Source organism: Dromiciops gliroides, chromosome 4 (genome assembly GCF_019393635.1).
Source record: "Dromiciops gliroides isolate mDroGli1 chromosome 4, mDroGli1.pri, whole genome shotgun sequence".
In the NCBI taxonomy this organism is placed as follows: domain Eukaryota; kingdom Metazoa; phylum Chordata; class Mammalia; order Microbiotheria; family Microbiotheriidae; genus Dromiciops; species Dromiciops gliroides.
The window spans coordinates 158,919,380-158,935,078 of NC_057864.1; the positions used below are offsets into that span (position 1 = coordinate 158,919,380).

At 49.4% G+C, this 15,699-nt stretch overlaps 1 protein-coding gene across 5 annotated transcripts in view; it reads left to right on the top strand.

Annotated features, from left to right (window-relative positions):
• The window catches only part of ARHGEF2 (Rho/Rac guanine nucleotide exchange factor 2), a 30,914-nt gene that overhangs the window by 2,893 nt on the left and 12,322 nt on the right, over nt 1–15,699 (top strand). The window contains exons 1-2 of one of the 5 annotated variants that reach the window (XM_044003697.1): nt 3,466–3,729; nt 14,550–14,694. In XM_044003697.1, the coding sequence (XP_043859632.1) occupies nt 3,667–3,729; nt 14,550–14,694 (208 nt within the window). In that variant the 5' untranslated portion in view covers nt 3,466–3,666. Of the gene's footprint in view, nt 1–3,465; nt 3,730–6,382; nt 6,484–9,897; nt 9,973–14,101; nt 14,301–14,549; nt 14,695–15,699 lie in introns of those variants that run through there. The other 4 variants (XM_044003701.1, XM_044003698.1, XM_044003699.1 and 1 more) reach the window with 4 other exon arrangements.

The window sequence follows — 15,699 nt, forward strand, 5'->3', positions numbered from 1 at the left end:
CAGAGGGAGGGGGCTCCATGAGAGATCACAGACAGACACTGCAGTGGGTGGGAGATGGAAATGAGGAGGTCATTTCCCCCCTATCTAGTGTGAGTTTAGAGACCAAGGGTGAGGAGGGGCTTAGTCATTTCTAGGATTTATTTAGGATTAGGGTTTAGATTTCTGTTCAGGTCCATTTGGGAAAGTCTGTGAAAATCTGTTTTTCAGTTGGCAGTTGGCAGCCTCAGACCCATAGCCTGTCCCCTCCTCTGGGCCCCTCAGAGGGCGGAGCAGGGAAGGGGAAAGAGGGGCTGGTTGACTCTGGCCTCTTCCAGGCTGTTTTTAAATTTAGCTCTTTCGTCAGGCTTGGCTGCCCTTTGGGGGAGACAGAGTCCAGACGCCTGTGTCCAGTTGATGTAAGGGGTTATTGTGCCATTTCTGCTGGTCTTTCCTCCAGGATCAGGGCAGGAAAGGAGAGAAACAAGCATTTATTAAGCACCTACTATGAGCCAGGTACTGTGCTAAATGCTGGGGAAACAAAGAAGGGAAAAAACCAGTCCCTGCTCTCAAGGAGCTCACAGTCTAATGGGGAAGGCAACATGCCAACAATTATGTACAAAGAAGCTAAATACAAGATACAATGAAGAGAATCAACAGAGAGAAGGCACTTAATTTTGTTTTTGTTTTTGTTTTTTTTTTTGGTTTTTGCAGGGCAATGAGGGTTAAATGACTTGCCCAGGGTCACACAGCTAGTTAAGTGTCAAGTGTCTGAGGCTGGATTTGAACTCAGTTCCTCCTGAATCCAAGCCAGTGCTTTATCCACTGTGCCACCTAGCTGCTCTGAAGGCACTTGATTAAGGGAGATCAGGAAAGGTTCCTTGAAGAGGGTGGGATTTGAGCTGAAACTTACAGGAAGCCAGGGAGCAGAGATGAGGGAGGAGAGAGTTCCAGGTATAGAGGACAGCCAGTGAAAATGCTTGGAGTTGGGAGCCTTATTAGCTGTGTGATCCTGAACAAGTCACTTAACCTATTCATCTTAGTTTCCTCATCCATAAAATGGGGATATTTGAGATGGCATTTGTAAAGCACTTAGCACAGTGCCTGGCACATAGTAGGTCCTATAGAAATGCTTATTCTCTCCACTCAATAACAAGTAGGGGGAGTCAGGGAAGACCTTGGGAAGGAGGAGGCACTTGAGCTGAGCCCTGAATGGAGTGCCATGTGTGAAGGGTTTTAAACACCAAAAAAAGCAGCCTGAATTTTATCCTAGAGGCAGGACAGTTAGGAAATCAGTGAAGCTTCTTGAGCAGGGAACTGACACGATGAGGATGAGATTGGTGCTTTGGTAGCATCACTGGACGGCTGTGCAGAGGATGCAGGGAGGGCATGACGGGCTGCAGAGAAGCACCGAGTGGGAAAGTGCAGGGACAAAACAAGAGCTCATGGCAGTGAGGGGCCTATAGCAGAGGCCCACTGGGGAGGTGGGGAGGGCCTGAATGAGTAGTGGCTCTGTGAATGGAGAGGAGGGGACAGGTGTGAGGGAGATTATGGAGGCAGAATCAACAAGGCTTGGGCAGGTAGGTGGCGAAGTGGATAGAGCACCTGCCTTGGAGTTAGGAGGACCTGAGTTCAAAGCTGGCCTCAGAAACTTAACACTTACTAGCTGTGTGACCCTGGGCAAGTCACTTAACCCCAATTGCCTCAGTAAAAAACAAACAAACAAACAAAACAAGGCTTGACCACTGTGACTGGATAGACTGGAGTGGAGGGTGTAGAGTTGAGAATTTTTGTGTCCTTGGCAGAAATAGGGAAGTTGGGGTGGGGGGATGGGGGTAAGGTGATTGCAGTTTTGGCCAGGTTGAGTTTTCAATGTCTACAGGACAAGCAGGTGGTGTGGTCCTAGAGCTCAGGAGAGAGATAAGGCTGGATATGTGGGGCTGAGTGTCATCTGCATACAGATAATAACTGAATCTATAGAAGCTGATGAGACAGGGAAGGAGCCTTGACTGTGACCAAATATAGTGGGTGAGACTTGGATAAATGATCCTGTTTAAGGTGCTTAGAAGGAACCATCACAGAGAGAAGTGAAACCAGGAAAGAGCTAAAACCTTTGGAGCAGAGAGTATCCAGGAGGAGAGAGTACACAGTAGTGTCAAAGGCTTGGTGGAGGTCAAGAAGGGTAAGGACTGAGAAAAGGCCCTTGGATTTGGAAACAGATAATTAGTGACCCTGGGAAAGTGGTTGCTAGGGGAGGAGAAAACACACTGATGGTGTGGGGGGGAGGCCAAACCAAACTCAGCCAATGAAAAGCCGAAGGTTCCCAAAATAGTGGCAGGAGCTAAAACTGGCACCTAGAAGAATGCTGAGTTGGATGAGGTGGGGGGGGGGGGCCGGCAGGAAAAGAGAGCAGCTATCTGTAGGTCCAGGTTGTCCCCCTTTAACACATGCCACACCCTCATGGACCAGAACCAGGTCAGTCCCCAGCACAGATGGTATGCGATTGCCTTCTCTTGGCTTCTCCAGAAAAGTGGGACCTGCTGAGAAGCAGGCACAGGATGCAAGGTGAGAGATTGAGGTTAGATTCAGAGAGGAATTTTCCTAAGAGCAAAAGAATTCCTCAGGAAGAAAGTACTTTCTCCAAGTCGAGGAGTATTTAATTTCAAAGAACAAGTTTAAGTGTTTACTATGGGCCAGGTACTGTGCTAACCGCTGAGGATACAAAGACCCAAAACCAAACCCCAAACCCCAACCCATCCTCCCCTTCCCGGGCGTGCCGATGAAGAGAAAAGTGGTGGGAAGGGAACAAACTTTACTCGTAGTTTTTAACACAAAACTTAATTACATTATAGCAGGAGCGATGGGACTTAAATGAAAAGGCAGACTTCCTTAGCAGAACGGATGTTAACCTTCAGAAGAGGTCAGGGGCTCTCTTCTCGGCAAGAGCCTCCCCTGCTGGGACGGGGAAGAGAGCTCCCGGGGCCCGGACTCGGAGGGCTGCGCTCGAACTCCCGGGGCCATGCCTCCCCGGAGGGTCGGGCCAGGGAAGGCTCTGCCAGACTATAAGAAATAAGGGCGCTTAGCGAGCGCTTCACACTTTACCCTTAGGCTGCATTCGTTAAACACTGAATGAGCTCTTTGCATCCATTCCTGCCTCCGCCCCCCCACCCGCCCCAGCCCAGCTTTACCTGAGGCCTTGGGAGGAGGGGTGGGCCCTGGACAATTCCCCCTCCACCTAAGAGCCTGAAGTTGAAGGGAAGGGGGCAAGGGAAGAGAACAGTCTGGGGGATCGGAGGCATTTGGAGGAGGCTGGAGAAGGAGGCGAGGAGAGCGCCACGGGTTCTGGGGGTGGGAAGGAGGGAGTCCGGTCCAGGGGCGACCCCCATTCGGCGGGTGCGCTGCTGCCCCCTCCCCTCTCCCGCCTCCCCTCCGCTCCTCCCCCCTTCCTCCCCTCTCCCCCCTCCCTCCCGAGCTCCGGCGGGGGTGGAGACTAGGTTTGAGGAACTGATGCTGGGTGCTGAGCTGGGGGAGTCAGACTTCCTGTCCCTGAGACAGACGCGTGCTGGGCGGACCCCTCCCCCTGCCCCCCCATCCTGACCCACGGACAATAGCTGGACGCCTGGGTCCGCGGCCGCGTCCCGGCTCCCCCTGGGCGGCCCGCGCCCGACCCGGCCCCCTCCCCCCCGGATTATGTCTCGGATCGAATCCCTCACACGGGCGCGGATCGACCGGAGCCGAGAGCAGGCGATTAAGGTGGGTTGGCCCTCGGTGCCCCCTCCCCTCCGGGCTTGGGGCGCTGAACTTGGGTGGAGCCGGTAACTGCGGCCCCGGGGCTGGGAGGGAGACGGGGGGGGGTGTGGACGACCGCCGGGGCTCGGGGCGCCTAGAAAGTTGAGCCGGCCCGGGACGGAGCGGGAGCGCGCCGGGCCGAGGGTGAAGCGCTGGGGAGCGGGGAGGGGGTCTTGGGTCTTCCCGCTGCCCCCTCCCGGGTCCCACTACTCCGCCGCGTTAGCCCTGCCCGCCCGGCGCCGCCTCCGCGTTCCCACCTTTGTCCCCGCCGGTGGCGGAGGGGGCTTTCCCTGCTCGCTCGCGCTCTCCCTCTCCCCCGGACCAGAGTGTTCCCGGCGCGGCCACAAATGGACTTTCCAGCTGTGATTCACCCTCCCTGTCCCCCACCCCCCACTCACTCACACTCACATTCAGTCTGGGCTGGAGTGGGGGAGGACGAGGGTTCGTCTCCTTTCCATTATTCCCCACCCCCAACGTGGCTGCGGAAGGGAGTTAATGTCTTTTGTGTGGGTATTCTTCCATCTACTCAGCCAGCTGTGAATCCTCTGGAGAGTGGTGCCCTACTCCCCAACTCTGTGCTCCCTTCTCCCCCTCCTTCCACTGCCTAAGCTCCCAGACTTATGTCCTCCTCTAGCCTCTTATTCTTTCTTCCTCAATCCAGCACCTGTCACCCCGAAAAACCCCCTTTCTAGCTATAAATGTAATTCCCACTTGTGGGACCTAGACCCACTCCCAAGAGCAATGATCCTCCATTCCATATCCTCTAGCACATGATGGGGGCTGACTCTCCAGTGAGTAAGTGGGATCCTGGAAGAGACCTCTTGGAAGACCCATGCCTAGGCTAGACAATCCTCCTCCGTAGACGGGCACCATTCCTCGCTCACACTAGTCTCATTGTGATTCGGGCCAAGACTAAAATTTCAGAGTTGGTTTAATCTGTGACTTATCCGCCCCCACACCCTGCTGCCCTGCTCGCCCCAGGTTGCTTTTAGCAAGTTAGCTCAGAAGCCTGGACGCTTTCCCCCTCCGGGACCCCCCCAAGGGTAATGGAAAACCCTATATATTTCCTTCCGCCGCCTAGACAGCCGGACACCTGGGCCCTCCTGGTCTCCCCAATGTAAAGGCCAAATCTGATGTGATTTGTATTTGGCTATCAAGAGGGGTGTGGGGACAACCTGACCCCCGGGGCTTGAGCTGAGGGTCTGGTATACTGAAAAGAACTTGAGGTTTCTGTTAGACTCCTGATCAATACAGAGCTAGGTTAGGACAACCTGGGGGGAAAGCTAGCACAGGGATAGGAAGGAGCAGGCTCTCCCTGATCCCTTCTGCCACCACTCCGGCCAGGCTTATGCTCCAAAAGTCTGTTTATTTTTTTGGCCGTTAGAATTGAGACCCTGGAGTGAGGCCAAGGGGGGCGGAGAGGTTTTTTTGAAACCACGGAAATTGGGTTCCACCCTAAAAAGGAAGGGGGGGCGGGGGGAAGACCAGAGAGTGTGTGTGGTGGGGGAAGACCAGAGAGGGGGTGGGAAGGGTTTAGGCAAGTGTGAAAGGGGTTCTGAGTGGTCTACTCTGTGTTTGGGGGTGGTGGATGAGGAGAGAGGGTGTGAGATTTGGATCTTGGAGGGTCAGAAGCCTTAGTATCCTTCCACGGGCGAGGTTTGGAATCTAAGAGGCCAGTCACCTGGATTGTCTATATTTCTCACCACCTCCCTCCCCCCTTCCTCAGACCCATTTCAGGACGGGATAACAGACAGATTCTGGAGTCTCCTCACCGTGGAAGACTGAAACTTGGAGGCTAAAACCCTCTCGGGCCAGCAAAAAAGAGGAGCCTTTAGAAAGTGTGTGGCTTTTGGCCTTGTCGGAAGGGGAGAGGGTCACCTCTGGAAGACGGATTAAGACAGAAAGGGGTCGACCGTGTGGCCGACATACTTGTCTCCCTCCAATTTAAACTGCCTTCTCTTTATTTTTATACATGATAGGAAGTGTGGGGAGACAATGTTCCTAATCCCTAGCTTGGGGCAGATGGAGGGTTGGACCCAGGGCTTTACCCATCTTTTGTGGTCACCCATGAGGGGAGAAACACTGGTTTTATCTTCATCTTCTGCTACTCTCCTCTGACTCTTCAGCTGTCCTTTTTCTCTTTCTGTATAATTAATAGTACTTTAACTCCTTATTTCTCTTCTTTCAGGATATCACCAACTTTTTTGCCCCCAACCTCCCCGTTCCACAAATCGACCCAATTCCCACAAGTATTCTTTCTCTACCCACCCCTCCCCCACCCCAGCCCCCCAAACCCTGAGCCTGATTTCTTCCCAGAACAAAGGCCCTTTTCTGACTAGGAAAGGTCAGGGGCCAGGAGCAAAGGACATGCTGGGGAGTTGGGGATCTTCTTAGGATTTCTAGGACCCAGGCATCTGGGTGTGAGCTGAACTGAGGGTGTGAGGAAAAGAGGAGAGAAGGTTTCTTTGTTCTGAGTGTGGAGAGAGGTGGCTGGCTTTGGTATAGGGACTTGGGCGCAGCTAGGGGGAGGGCTAGGAAAGCTGGGAGGGGACTAAGAGGCCGGAAGTTCCTGGAGGGAAGGCTAAGGAAATTGGGGTTCCCTAGGGGAGGCTGACACTCTGGGAGCTAGGAAAACACTGGACAATATTAAGGAGTCATGGAGCCTGGGGAGAGGAAGGAAAACAGACAGAGGATCAACCGGGGGAAAGAGGAATTAAGGTGTGTGAGGAGGAATTTTTATAGGTTGAGGGAATTAAAATGAGAGGATCAGGGGCCCAGCTTCATGGTTTTTTAAGAAACATGACGACTAGGATTAATGTTAAAAGGAGAGAGGGGCCTGACTAGAGCCTCTAAGCAGAGAGAAAGAGTGTGTGTGTGTGTGAGTGTGTGTGTGTGTGAGTGTGAATGTGAATATATCTGTGTCCAATTTTCTGTTCATATCTTTTAATTTCATGGGTTGGGGGAGAAGAAGGAAACAACCAGATTAAAGGCTTTCGTACAGGAGGAGGTGAATGTAGAAACTGGAGTCTTAAGTCTGGAAGATAGTTTGTGAATACACACAGCTCAATTTCAGTCCTAGACCACAGTATTTCCCACAAGTTAGAGTAAGGCAAATGGAATAGTTTGGGTTGTGCAGGGTAGGGTCATAAGAGATATGCAAAGAGGTAGTATATTTCTTCCATTAGTTTGGTTGAGCTGGCTTTTTGATGTTCAGCCCTGCTGGGTTTTTTGAAGGAGAATGGGGAGGGACAAGAGCAATAGGCTCCAGACAGCAGCTGCCCCCCCCAACCCAGCGGGCCTGCCCTGTGCCAGGAGGGCAGGAGCACTGGCACAACCATTGTTCATCTGCACAAATGCCCTGTCTGTTTACTTTGCTCCCCTCACCCAATGCTCAGCCTTCCTCTCCTGGCCTGACAGGTGCAGCTGGGTTGAGGAATGACTAGGGGGCCAGATGTCTGGGTCTTAAGGCAGAGTTTCCATGGCTTTTTTACCTGTCTCTTACTTCAGTCTTCTGTCTCCATTCTCTTTAAGGATCCCTGTTCCCCATTTCTTCTACCACACTCTGCCCCTGTGCTTCAAAATCCCCTCTCCTCCTTTGTCTCTCTGCTCCAGTGACCTCTACTTCATTCATCCATACACCAGACATTTATGAAATGCCTGTTTTGAGCCCGGCATTTTCTCTGGGATTTTTCTGTCCCTCTGAAATGAATGCCTTAGTTCTGCTTTTCTTCCCTCCTCCAAATGATCTCCTGTAGTGAGGAGATCAGATTTCTCGAATGTTTTAAGAGGGCAAGGCCTTGCTGGGACCATCTTATGCCTTCCCTCTCAGTCCTTTCAGTTAGAGATCCTTTGCCTTCTCAGTGGATGACCCCAGTCCTATACCCATAGGGCTGAGCCACAGGTGACTCCACACCCCAGTAGAGTCCCCCAGCAGGAGCTAGGATCCCTCCTGAAAAACACTGAAGGCTGTTGTCTGAAGTGAGGGGGGCAGCAAATGGAGATGGAAATTAGACCTCCTGGTAAATCTCCCAATGGTTGGGGTGGGAGGTGTGCCCAATTGGAAGAATAAGAGGCTGACTACTAGGGCCTTTACTATCTCTCCTCTCCAAACATCCCAAGTGAGGCTCCATAGGCCCCCCAGCTGCTCGTTGGCAGAGAGCAGGAAGCCAAGGTCTAAGCTTTGACCATGCTTTCCCCTTCCTGTGTGTCATCCTTTTCCTCATCTCCCCTTTTAAGAGACAACATGAAGGGAGATTGGCAGGAGATAAGAGAAAACATCTTGGCCATAACCCACAATTCCCTCTCCCTTTTATTCACTCTTCTCCAAGGTGAAGACCTTTAGAAGGAGCCTTTGGGTGGGAGAACAATAAGAAGCAGGAAAGGGCCAGGAGCAAGGAAGGAGGGAGGAAAGGACCTGTGTGTGGGAGATAAAGTCCAGGGAAGGGAGGCAAAGGGGGATTATTATCCTGGGCTCTAAGAACCTGAAGGAAGATTCTCTACATAAGGGGTTCTTATCCTGCAGTGGGGGACTATTTTTAAAAATGATTTTGGTACAATGGTTTATTTTGTAGTCCATATATTGTAATTTGTGAATTTATAAACATTATTCTGAGATCAGATCCATAGGCTTCCACCAGTCTGCCAGATGGGTCCACAACACAAAAAATGTTAATGGACCCCTACCCGAGGGGAAGGGGTCTAATTCTGGTCCATCAGAGGCTCAAACCCCAAGCATTTTGGGGGGGGCAATGGGGGTTAAGTGGACTTGCCCAGGGTCACACAGCTAGTAAGGTCCAAGTGTCTGAGGCTGGATTTGAACTCAGGTACTCCTGAATCCAGGGCCAGTGCTTTATCCACTGCGCCACCTAGCCGCCCCAAAACCCCAAGCATTTACAGACCAGTTGCTCAGTTCTCAGTTTACAGGTTTGTAAAATAAAAGGGTAGCAAGAGTTCCTGGGCTCCAAGCTCTCAGCCCAATAAGTAGCAACCTTGGGAGAAGGGAGGAACCACATGGGAGAGTTCCTGAATTCTAGCCTCCTAGGGAAATTTCCTGAATTCTAGCCTCAGTTTTGTGGTTTCCTCTCCAGACACTCCAAGTTCAAGAGTTCTGGACTCTAATCTTCAAAAGAAAGCCAAATTCTCAGATAGCACCAGCCCGCTAGAGAGAGGAGAGGATTGAGAGCACCATGTTTGAAACTGGAGGAAGAGTAGGGAAGTTTAAGGCATAACACCAGGAAACAAAAGGCCTGGGATTTTCCCTTTACTTATTGGCCATCACGCCCAGCTGGACAGGAGTTTGACTCTAGCAATACCAAGTTCCATTTGCTTCCTTCTGGGGGGCTTCATAGTCTTGGGTGGTAAATGGGATTTATTAGAAATGTTGGGAGCTTTCCATCCTAGCAAAGTCAAACCGGTCTCCTTTCAAGGGCAGTCCCAGTGCCAGGGTATTTGTAGGCATCTGGGGGACTGTACGGGTTCTGAAAGGTGGACCTCACTGGAGAGAATCATATTGCTCTCTGGACTACTGCAAGTCCTTTGTATCGTGTTTATTAATGCATTTTCTGTGGGGTGAGATAAAAGCCGCCCTGTTCAAGGGAAAATAAAAAATACAATGAAAGAGTGGGACCTAGGTACCTTATAAATCTCTTTCAGTTTTAAACTTCTGATCCTGTGGTCTCCAAGGGGCTGCCATTACAGCAACAGAAATGAAGGCAACAAGAAGGGCACCTTGGGGAGTAAAACCAGAAATGAGGGGGAGAGACCTTGATCTATTTTTAACTCCACAGGGAACAAACTAGTCAGAAAGGACTGAAAGTTACATTAAGAAAGATGGAAATTAGCATCAAAGGTTTTCTTATGATTGGAGCTGGGAGACCCTGGGTTAAAGAATAGCATTCCCTTCCCTGGAGGTCTTGGAGGAGAGGGAAGTAGGTTGGAGGAGGTCCCGTCTTATGGACGGAATGATAATACCAGAAGGGCTTTGTCAATAATGATAATCAAACTATCCAGCTTAGCTGAGAGTAGCTCCCCTGGCAGCCTGGTTCATCCCCTCCAACCCAGAATGCTAGGGCGGGCACAGACTACCTCCTACAATAGCGCTAGGCAGTGCCAGGGGCCAGCTCCCTTCTTGGCAGCACCCAAGCCGCTATGTGCTGTTGCTGCTGCCCACTATTTACCGGGCCAGAAAGGGGGTCACTTCAGGAGAGGGTAAGTTCCTGAAGCTTGAGGTAGGCAGGGTCTCAAGCACCTGTGTGCCAATGGGCTTAGCTACCCAAGGTTTCCAGTGGGCTCAAGGACATAGATACTTGGGAAGGAAGGCATCTATCCCATGTCTCTCTTTTTTAGGTCTGCCCCTAAGCCTCTTGCTTCTTTGATTTTATCCATATTCCTCCCCCAATTCCTTGGATTCTTTGCCTACAAAATTTGGAGTGTCTTCAGAAGACAAGAAGAGCTATTTGGGCAAATGAAATTACTGAACATCTGAAAATGGAGTTGGGGGTTGGAAAAATTGTGATTTGAAGCAGGAGTATGAAAAGGAAAGAGGTGGCCAGGGTTTAGGGCTGATCTGTGGCACCATGCTATTAGGATGGCAGGGCTATATAGCTGACTCTGATCTAGGTAAAGGAGGGTGAGGGTAAGGATGGATTTGAGCGTGGGGAGACCTTAAGAGTTTGAAAGGTTATGAGGAGGGCTGTAATACAGGAGGAGAGACTGTCAAATCCAGCTGGAGGGAGGTTAAACTACAGGGGAAGGGTTTTAGGGTGGGGTGGAGGTTTCAGAAACGGGGAGTGGAAGGTGGATTTGTAATTTCATGAAAGTAGTGGTAGATAGAAGTTAATCTGCATGGATGCAAAGGAGGGGATACAATAAATGAAGATTGTGGTTTGGGGAGGACTGGAGGGGGTGGGTAGAGTTTACCAAAAAAAAAGATGGGAACTGAGGAGGAGGGGGGGGAAGGGAAAATGGAGCAGGAAGAGACGGTGAGGTTTGGAAGAGGCCAGAAGTGGGAAGGATATAAGGGACAACTGGCTTTGCTTATTTCTGGCCAAATATGACAGACCTCTCAGAGCAAGGAAAGGGAAATATGGTTCTGGGGGTGTCCCAGGAATGCTGAGGAGAACCCCCCATTCATGTCTCGTGCTCTTGTACAGTCCCTGGTCTGACTCAACCTTCTATTACTTCCCCTTTTTGACCCCAGACACCATGACAACCCTCTCCCTACTTAACTCTCTCTTTGCTAGGGTGATTCAGACTGGGAACCATGACTATATAATCCCTCTAAATGAGTCTTCCAGAACCTGGGTCTGAGTCCTCTAGAATTCCTAGTCATTAGTTATATTTGGCATTCGATCGAAGGTTTGTGGAGCTGTTAAGCATAGAACTCTACCTAGGTGCTGGGGAAGATTAAAAAAATATGATCAAACAGGTTCTTTTGTCTTTATGATATATTTTTAGGATAAGTCTTAGCTGCCAAAGGGTATGTGTAATCAGTTTGTGATCCATTATATATAGTCATATTGCTGTCCAAAAAGTTTGTACCAATCCACAATCCTATCAGCAGTATTATAAAGTATTTCTTCCCCAAACTTTGCAACATGGAATATTAAAAGGTTGGGTTTGGGTCAGCTAGGTGGTGCAGTGGATAGAGCACTGGCCCTGGATTCAGGAGGACCTGAGTTCAAATCCGACCTCAGACCCTTGACACTTACTAGCTGTGTGACCCTGGGCAAGTCACTTAACCCCAATTGCCCCCCCCCAAAAAAAGGTTGGGTTTTCCCCACTGGGTATGTGCGTGTATGGGGGGGGGCGTATTTTAGTGCCATAATATAAGAGGGACACTATTTAGTATAAGATGTGACCCTGTTTTCATGGAGCTTACAGTCTAGGAGGAGGATAAGATAGAATGATTGCTGTTATCTACAATAATACATATGAAGTACATTAGGAAAATGTAAAAGTGATGTGAAGTCTGAGGGAGAAGGCAGCATCCTGTAAGTAGAAAGCATGCTGAATTTGGAGTCCAAAAACCTGGATTTGAATCCTAGTTTAGCACATACTACCTCCTATGACCTTGAACAAGTAACTTAACCTTTCTGGGCCTCAGTTTCCTCATGTGTAAAATGAAAGGATTGGACTAGGTCCAAGATCAAAATCCCATGGAAGAATTACCTTTAACAAGAGGTTTTAAGGAAAGTTTAATGAGGAGGAGGGAGCATTTGAATTAAGTGTTAAAGGATGGTTAGGAATTCATTGGATGAAGAAGGCAGAGAGAACATTCTAAGTTTGGGGAACAATTTGGGCAAACAGGGGTTGAGGAAAGTTGAGGTTTAGGAGAGACACTCATTTAATTTGGCCAGAGTACAGAGTGCTTGAGGAGTGACTTAACCTCTGTGAGTCTCCATTTCCTCATCTGAAAAATCAGAATAAGAAGGGGAATACTGGGAAACCTAGAACCTATTTCCAAATGGTATTTGTGTAGAATAAAGAAAATAACATCCCTCAGAGGGCTTTCTACATTGAGAAGGGCTTGAAAGATAGAACCAAGGACCTTAAATGCCAGACAAAGCAGTTTGAACTTGCCTGGGTAAGTAGGGAGCCTCTACAAGTAAGGAAAACTCAGGGCTATCTCTCCAGCCTTCTGTTTTAAAGTCTCTGTTTTTGAGACTGAGGGAGAACAGTAGCTGACGTTTATATAATACTTTAGGGTTTAAGCATCACAGAAACTATGTGGTGTATTTAACAGATAAGCAAATAGACTTGATGTTGTTATCATTATTGTTTGTCCTTCTTTTCAAAGAGGGCCATGACATTGGGAGGTGATGTCATGACTTGCACTGAATTGGATTTAAGTGAGGGAGGGCTATGCAAGATCATCAACCTCACTCTCCTCCAGGGCCATCTGGGTCCAGTGGCAAGATATATACGAGGACAACTGGCGATGGCCCTGGATGTTTAAGGCAATTAAGGTTAAGTGACTTGGCCAGGGTCACACAGGTAGTAAATCTCTGAGGTGAGATTTGAACGTAGGTCCTTCCAGCTTCAGGGCCAGTGCTCTATCCTGCGCCACCTAGCTGCCCCTAGATGTTATATGTTGTTATATATATATGTTATCACTGGGCCAGTGGTCACATAGCTAATAAATGCCAGTGGTGAAGATTGAATCCAGGTTGTTCCTGCCCTCGAGTCTAGTCATTGTTTTTTCTTCCATGTCATGATGCCCCTCAAGGCACTGGCATTTTCTATTTCCCTTTGCCCTTTTCCTTCAAGTTTAATGGAGAGATCCAGGGATTAGATTCAAGAGGCCATTTAGCAGGGTCCTAGAGTATATGGACACCTGCGATGATGGTGCTCTCCTCTCTCTGTCTTCATTGGCTCTTTGGAAGACTTAGGACGTTGACAGAGGAGAGTGCCTCAGATTTAGGAAATTGTCTGAATTAATCGGGGCTTTGGAAAATGGATGAGGGTGTGTGTGTGTGTGTGTGTGTGTGTGTGTGTGTGTGTGTGAGACAGTACTTCTGGGCTCAGGAGAGGTTTACGATCATATTTGAACTCCATGCCCTCTGTGACCCTGGACAAATTCCTTTATTCTGAACCTCAATTTCCTCATCTTTAAAGATGGAGGTCATTCCTCTGATGCCCATCTCATAAGTTAGAGTGATGACATTACTTTGTAAACTTTTCATCTCTGCAGAAATGTAAGAAATGAGGCTAAAAAGAGGGTTGAGAATATCAAGTATCTGAGACTTGATAAATTTCTCAGGTTGGCATGTTTGGACATAGGAAGAAATAGAGTTTTCTCCCATATCCATGAAGTTAGAACTAAAACTGTCATGGAGAAGGGATTTAAGTCAGATGGCAGAAAGGAATTTCTGGGCTTAAAAAACTTCAGAGAGATGAAGAAAGGGGTTCTTCTCTCTGAAGAGAGGAAAAATGAAAGGGAAAGGGTTAATTTGGTAAAAGGGATGAAAGTTAGACTCCAGGACAGACTTTATGACAGAAGGAAAGGAGACTCAGAATTTCTTTTCCTAGATCTAGATCTAAAAGAAAAAGAGCACCCCAAATTGGCTCGGTCTGAAAAAGGGTTCATTTTGCCTAGAGACAGGGGGATAGACATAATGACCCCACCCCCATCACCCAGGAAAAATCACTGTGTGTTTAGGGTGAGGTGAAGGGGAAAGTTTGGCTCTAATGGGGTGGGGTCAAAGCTGGGAGATTCTGTCTCCCACCCCCACCCCGTCTGATCAGGGGAATCTCCTTGCTCCCCCTGCTGTGGCTGCCACAGTGACGGCGGCTCTGACACTGGTTGTCATGGTTATAAGAGGAGCTAACTCCCAGAGTTGGTGAGCTGGCATCCTCTGCCTTGCCTGCACTTCCCTCCTCTCTGCGCATCTTCTCCCGGCAGAGGGAACAGAGAAGCTCAAGGGGACGAGGAGAGCCCAGGCCTTGGGGGTGAGGGTGGACTGTGGGTGAGGATTCTGAAGACCAAAGCAGGAAAGATGAGTGGCAATCGGAGGCAGCCAAGCCGTCGGGGCCAGGTGGGTAGGGGGATCTAGGTGACTCTTTTGGGATCACCAATGGTTGGAGGATAAATGGAGGGCCCTTCTGGGCAGCTAGCTAGTTCCTTAGCATCCTTGGGTAGGAATCACTGCTCCAAATTGCTATCTTTCTGGCCATCCCCAGGCAGGACCTTCTGATCACCAATAACTGTGGGTCTGTCTCTCTAGCCCCTCTGGTATTCTGCCCCAGATCTTTAGCCTGATTCCATCTTTTCATATTCCTTGCAGAACCGGGAAAAAGAGAAGATGAAAGAAGCCAAGGATGCCCGCTATACCAATGGGCACCTTTTCACCACCATCTCTGTATCAGGCATGACGATGTGCTATGCTTGTAACAAAAGCATCACGGCCAAGGAAGCCCTTATCTGCCCAAGTAAGTTACCAGGACCCCGAGGTTGGCTACCAGATTGCCCTTCTCTGGTCCTTAAGTCTTTGTCCTCCTTTTCCTTCTTTGAATCTTAAAGATCCCCTGCTTCTATAACTCTCTAACTATTGGGGTCAGATGCTTATATCTTGTTTTTTCCCTCTCTTATTCTGAGGAGTGGGTAGTCGTGGGAATATGTCAGAAGAGGATATCAGAGGGAGATGGGGGGAGGAAAGAAAACATATGTGGGGTATCTCCCCTGCAGCTGTTCTTCTGGCATCCCCCAGTAACTTTCCTCCTCCTTGGGTTCTCAATTCTGTAACATCTGCCCCAGGAACAGCTGGAAGGGTAGGGGTAATAGGATGAAGGAAGAGAAAGAATGTGGGGCAGTAGGGGGTGGAACTAGAAAACCGCCAACTTTGCAGCTGGCCCTGTCATTCCCCTTGGAGAGGACTGGGAGTCAAGACTCTGGGATCAATTTGCCCCTCCCTTCCTGTTCATTTAAGGCTCTGTCTAGAGAAAAGAATGGGATTATGGGTTCCACCTTTCCCCAATTTCTAGTCCAGCTCCATTGTGATAGAGGGAGGGCACATCAGGTTTATGATGTGAGTGCTTTTGGCCTCCTCTGAAACCTTAAAGTATATCCAAATCTAGTAGGCTGGCATGAAATCAAGGGGGTTCCCTCTCTCCTTGACACCCCTAGAAGTGTTTTAGAGGAGAGCCACTCAGCCTGGCTTCCCAGGTGCCCCCCCCCCAAAAAAAAATAGGAGGTCAAGAGAATGGTTTTGATTAAGGACTGGATTGGAAATGCACAGAAAAGGGTTTTTTAATTTGACAATGAGGGAGACCTTCAACCCTAATTCTTAAATGCCCATGGAGTTTGGGGAAGGGACACTCTGAGAACTTAGGAGACCTCCCTGACCTCTTCCCTAGTTCAGGTGGGGGGGGTGGCAGAGGGCTCTGGAGGTGAGAAGGGATTCCCAATCTAGATCCCTCCAGAGATCCTGAGAAAAT